Source organism: Gadus macrocephalus, chromosome 22, assembly GCF_031168955.1.
Source record: "Gadus macrocephalus chromosome 22, ASM3116895v1".
In the NCBI taxonomy this organism is placed as follows: domain Eukaryota; kingdom Metazoa; phylum Chordata; class Actinopteri; order Gadiformes; family Gadidae; genus Gadus; species Gadus macrocephalus.
In genome coordinates this window covers 9460757-9466756 of record NC_082403.1, presented here as the reverse complement: position 1 = coordinate 9466756, position 6000 = coordinate 9460757, and the positions used below count along the sequence as shown (strand labels likewise).

Genomic DNA, 6000 nt, shown 5'->3' with positions numbered 1-6000 from the left:
AAGAAAGAAAGAAAGAAAGAAAGAAAGAAAGAAAGAAGGAGAGAAAAAGAGAGCGAGAAATCATATTATCAGTAAAAAACTATTATGAGAAAGAAAGAGAGAGAGAGCGAGGTTGGTAGCCGTTTCCAGACCTGTGGCAGGTGTTTAACAGGTGCCTGCTGTACTGGAGACAGAGGACTCTCCACCGTGGAGTCCACTCTCTCCGAGGAGCTGCTGGTGTTGAGGCCGCCCCAGTCCGTCTGACTGGGCGTGGTGCCCCCCCAGTCCGTCTGACTGGGCGTGGTGCCCCCAGTGCCCGGGGAGGTCAACGGCAGGTCGCTGGCGTAGCCCGACTCCAGCAACGAAGTGCCCCCTAGCCTGCCTAGCGGAGTGTCCAGGTCAAACTGCCGAGCAGCAGTCGTAGTTTCCCGATTCCCTGTTTGATGAGCAGAAACTGCCTGTCCGGGGTCGGCCATTTTGGCCCTGCCGTCATCGTCCTCGGAGAGCTGCACGGTGAGGACGTTCCCCGTGACGGGGGACGGGGCGGGGGGCTCGGCCCGGACCTCCACCCCGTCGACGTCTCCCCTCCACACGGGGGATCCGTAGTCGCTGGGGTAGACAGTCCGCACCACGCACAGCTTCCCATCGGCCTCCCGGATGTGGATGACCCCCTTACGCTCCCTCTCCATGGCCGTCTGGGCCCCGCCGAGACCCGCGGTGCCCCCGGTCCGGCCCCCGCCCGTCCCTCCAGCCTCTTTCATCTCCTGCTGCTGCTGCTGTCTCGCTCTCCCCTTTTCCTTCTTCTCCTTCTTGGGTCGGAGGATCCAAGGTTTCTCCAGGACCCCCTGGACCTTCTCCTTGACTCGACACACCCTGCCGCCCCCCGGGGTGGTGCTCCCCAGGGGGGTCTTGCTGGTGGTGTTGGCGGTGCCCAGGGCCAGGCTGGCAGGAGGGGCCCTGGCGGTGGGAGTCTGGCCTGGGAGGCTGGAGAGCTCCACGATGGCGCTGACGGTGTCCTCCTGGCCCGGGAGGCAGAAGACCCCCCTCCACGCCGGGCTTGGTTTGGGGGTCACCTCCAGCAGACTGCTGCCCCCCATGGAGACGCTGTGACACCCAGGGGCGAGGGTGTTGCTGGACGACATGAAGTGGCCCAACCGGGGGTCCGGTACCCCCCTGAAGCAGAGCCTGGTGTTTTTGGAATCGGTCGTTTCTAATAGGGACGCCTTCTCCCCTTCGCCCTCCTCCTCCTCCTCTTCGTCCCGGGGGTCCGGGTCGCGACTCCCCCGCCGCCCCGACTCCTCCGGGGCCGCCTCGCCCTTCCTCCCCTTCCTCCCCTTGCGCTTCCTCTTGAAACGCAGGCGCTTCTTTGGCGAAAGGGGCGGGGCTCCACTTAGATCCTCCCGTTGGGGGCGAACACAACCCATGGAGCTCCCCATGTCGGCCCTGTCCGGCCAAACACTCTCCGGTAGAAAAAGTAGAAAACGAGTGCTTTACAAAACTAGGAAATATGGGAAATGGATGAACCGTTTCCAAGTCGCCATTTAAAAGACTGCTTCTGGCCGTTTGAGCCGAGTAAGGGGTCAACACAGGGGGCGGATCAGAGCGGCTACGCGTTACGAATGACAGTTGCCCGCGTCAACCCAGACACCTGTAAGAACAGCGACATCAGCAGGGGACGCTTCAGCTTCTGCCTTGTCGACATGGGACACTGAATATTTAAAAAGACAGAGGGCGTAGGGTGCAGTCACACGGAGCTGTAGAGGCAGTCAGGCTCCCTCTGCCCGGGGTGCTCATTGGTTCAGCGAGAGGCCGACCCTGCTGCAGGGCTGCGTGTCAAAACTCTCTCCTGTTCGGTCCGCTCTCTCTCTCTCTCTTCCTCGTCTTCCTCTAGTCCTCTCTTCCACCACACTGTGGGCAGCTAGTCCCTATTGCCAGTGTCTCTGCTGGGTGCGCGTGTGTGTGTGTTTTTGTGCTGGCCTCCTTTTCTCTGTATTCCGCTAGTCACCGGGGACATACGCTAGTCGTCAAGGACACCAAGACATCGTCAAGTCAGGAGGGGGGGTGTTATAAATATGGGCTGTAGGGATTGAGCTTCCTGGTCCTGGGTTCTCGGTCCTAGTCCTGGTCTTGGTCCTCGTTGTGGTTCTGCCCTGGTAGTAAAGGCGATGCAACCAGTTGAGGTCCATGGGCGCCAGTGGTGTTTTTCAAAGTACAGAGAGATGGAGAGAAAGAGAGGGAGGGATGGGGAGAAAACCCATGCACTGCAGAGTCACTCTCTCGTACTCCTCATTAAGGCTTGGACTATTTCCACGGCACAGCTTGTGTGCTCGGTCTTCACTGGTGTGCGTGCATGTGTGTGGTGTGTGTGTGTGTGTGTGTGTGCAAGACTGGATGTGTGAAAGGTTGTGCGTGTTCTAAAGAGTCATTGTGTGTGTGTATGCAGAAAGCAAACTGGCAAGACGAGTTGGAATCAATAGAAGTCTCATCTCACTGGCTCGACGCCGCGATATTCCGAGGTGCACGGCATCAAACCGTGCACGTGATATCACACGGAGGGAGTGTTGGCGGGGCTGTTTAAAAATCAGCAATCCACACTGCTACACTGGCAGAGACGCGGCTCTTCTTCGATTTCGATGCAAATCTCTTTGTGGTGATGTAAGCACATTAAATATTGATGTGTCGTAGCAACTGTAGCCGTGTTTCTTCACCGTCGGCCAAGTCAGATGAGTAACAGAAGACACTGAATATTATGCAGCTGTCATAACAAGCGTACTAGTCGTAGTAGCGGTAGACGTAGCCCTAGCAGTCGTATGGATAGCGCTGTCGATAAACTCTGATGCTAACGCTAAAGATAGTCTCTGCTTTTGCCAGCATAGGAGGCTAGATGAAGGAGAGTGTGCACTCAGCCTATGATGCGGCAGCTTGTTGGGAAAGCCAGCCAATGGAGTGACATCTTGTTAATAACTCAATCAGAGTGCCGGCTCCAGTCTCCCACACTCCTCCCACAACTCTCCTCCCTGCTCATCCAACTGCACCGCCGCTGACATGCTAGATCCTCTGTGTGTGTGCGTTAGTGCCTCCTTAATTCAAGCATGTGCTCGATCAACAACTCGTTGCCAAAAAACGAATACTTCTCCAAAAGAAGTCACGCGCGAAAAACCGAGGCAAGCCTAAACTCTTACTACCTGTGGAGCCTTGATTTCTGAACTCGCCCATGTGTGTGCATATCCGTTATGCAGCTCGGGGAGTCTCGCTGGTAGCGTTACATCAGAATATCTCCAGAGGATTAGGCAGACCAGACATGCCTGTGTATGCACGCCTCCCAGCTAGACCCAGGACCTCAGATTCTCCTCCACCAAGTCGGTCAGGACAATACCCACGGGGGTTTGGAGTGCAACACAAAAACAAATGGCCTCTGCCTCTGTCCCCTCCTCTGGGTCAAGCCAAGGTGCTCCTCATCAGGTGGTGCAGTGCGTCGATGCAACAGTCCCAAAGAAATACATACAGTCTCGCAGGGGTTGGGGGAGATATCGGGCAGATCACGTCGTAACAAAGAGGGGGTTGGGAAGAAAGATGAAGCAACACTCTTGCACCCCCACTCTGTCTCTCTCTCTCTCCCTCCCTCTCTCTTTCTCTCCACTTCCTCGGGTGTCTCGTTATAGCCTCCCAACTCCAGCTCCACGTCTAATTAGGAGAGAGGCATCTGGGCCAGGAGCAGAGGCTGGTTCCGGACCGCGTCTGTCTCCAGGCGGAGGTAGAGGAGGATGGATGGGTTGAAGAAGCTTTAAAGGGTCGGAAGACTAGTATGAAGCGAGGAGATCCATTGGCCTCGACCGGTCTGCTACAGGGGACTGGAGAGAACGTGTCCAAGGCCCTGTCCGGGTCGAGAGCGATGGGACCCTCCCCCTCGGTTTGGTTTCAGAATCCAGCCGGAATCCGAACAACCTGCACAATACGTACGACGAAGCAGCAGCGCGACAGCCACAGTGCCACAGCTTAACACTGCTTCATCCTGCTAGGAAGCGCACCGCCGCTGAGCGTGATAGTCCCTCTAAAAAGTAGAAAGGCGTTCCGCCTGGAACTGATCCATTCCGATAGCGCTGGTCCACGCGAGAGGTGTCCTTTGAGTGTGTGTGTGTGTGTGCGTCTTTGTGTGTGCGGGAATGTATGCGTGTGTGCACGCAAATCTGGACAGTCCCCAGGTTCGTCCTTGTCCGTCAGCCCTCTCCTGCATGCGTGTCTTCCTCCGGTGGGAAGAATGTGGAGAGGCCTGTAGATGAGGGGAAGCCGTGAGCTCCTGTGACAGCAGACGGCCCCGTTTCGCTTACCCTCTTGCTGGCTTCCCTCCTCCAATTTATCCCTTGTATTCAACCACCGCCGGAGAGAGCGAGACAGAGAGGGTGGGCGATGGAAAAGCTTTGATCTCCTTGCTGCTGCTGCGGCGGCTTCACACTCTGTACTGCTCGATCGCTCACTCACTCGTTCTCTCGCTCCCTCGCTCTCCACCCCTCCCAGCTCTGTGCTCCTCCTATTCGTGTCTTTTTTTTCTCTCTCTCTCGCTCTCTCTCTCCCTTTAAGTCTCAGTTGCTTGTGGGAACCCTTCAATATCACACACACACACACACACACACGACCTGAAGATCCCCCGTTGAATTTGAAGAACCCACGAAAATGCAAGAAAGAGAGAAATAGGGAAAAGAAGGAGAATGCGATGAGCATCACACTATTGTGTTCCGGGAATGATTCCAAGGAGCGATACAATCAATTTCACTGGAGTCTCTCCCTCCCTCTCTCTCTCCCTCCCTCTCTCCTTCTCTCTCTCTCTTAAACATTGATACAACTTTCCATCTCCCCAGAGGTTTTGTGGTCATGTAAAAAAAAAGTAGGGAGGGATGAAGCAAAGGAGGAGAGGAGGTGGAGAAGAGGCAGATTTTATATGAGACTTATAGAGTGCAAAGGGGAGATTAAAGGAAGAAAAGAGAAACTATGAGGAGGATTAAAGGGATGACACACACCCACACTTGAAGCGACACTCAACACACACTTGCTTGGGTCCATCGCACACCCGTATTCAACACACACACACACACACACACACACACACACACACACACACACACACACACACACACACACACACACACACACACACACACACACACACACACACACACACACTTTGGCCCGATGTTGAACCACAAATCAGGCATCACAGTAAATCCTCTTCAACAGCGGCAAGACATTTCCCAGAAGGGAAACTCACCAGCAGCAACAGCTAGCTAGCTCCAAAAGCTAGGCTCAACGACAGCAAACCTCAACGACAGACTCGCCCAATCTCTGCACATGAAATACATGGCCACAAGTAAATCCTTCAACGATCACGGTTTATACTATACAATCAGCAAAAGCAATTAAGAAAAAACATCGGGTCATCAGGAAGAAAGTGTCAGAACTTTAAAATAAGGCCAACAATCATTGGGAATACAGATATTAGTTGCAGAATCTGGTGTATAGAAGCATACACCAGAATCTACAGTAGGCCAGCAATAAATGAATAGAGCAGCAGGTATGACAGCCATTTCAGCAAAGCCAGAGCCTTAGATGCCAGTGGTTGGGAATATTTGGCAGTCTGCTGCCACTCAGATGAAGAGAGACTAGTGACACTTAGTGGTTGGAAAGAGTAATTGCAGTCACATTTTGTTTATGCAACATTGCATACATTAAAAATTGTATTTCTATGGATATTTATTGTGGATTACCAAAGAGTGGAGGTGTGACAACTTGGTGGGTGAGAGTGTGTTTAAGTTTGGTTTCCCCCTGACAGATATAACTATGAATAAATAATTTGACTAAATGTATTTATCTCTTGCTTTTTTAATTATGATCAAATCTGTGCACAGATTTGATTATAATTTTGCTTCTATATCCTCCTTCTCTCCATTTCTCCATCTCTATCTCGCTCAGGGCTTCTCTCGCTGACTCATGCTGTTTCAATTGACTGCTGCAGAGTCATGTGCCCCT

At 53.4% G+C, this 6000-nt stretch overlaps 1 protein-coding gene across 9 annotated transcripts in view; it reads right to left on the bottom strand.

Moving 5' to 3' along the window:
* macf1a (microtubule actin crosslinking factor 1a) overlaps window positions 1–6000 on the bottom strand; it is a 187601-nt gene that overhangs the window by 111014 nt on the left and 70587 nt on the right. Inside the window, exon 1 of one of the 9 annotated variants that reach the window (XM_060042712.1) lies at window positions 132–5252. The exons of 6 other annotated variants lie outside the window; for them this stretch is intronic. In XM_060042712.1, the coding sequence (XP_059898695.1) occupies window positions 132–1415 (1284 nt within the window). In that variant the 5' untranslated portion in view covers window positions 1416–5252. Of the gene's footprint in view, window positions 1–131; window positions 5253–6000 lie in introns of those variants that run through there. 2 more of the 9 variants (XM_060042710.1, XM_060042714.1) reach the window with 2 other exon arrangements.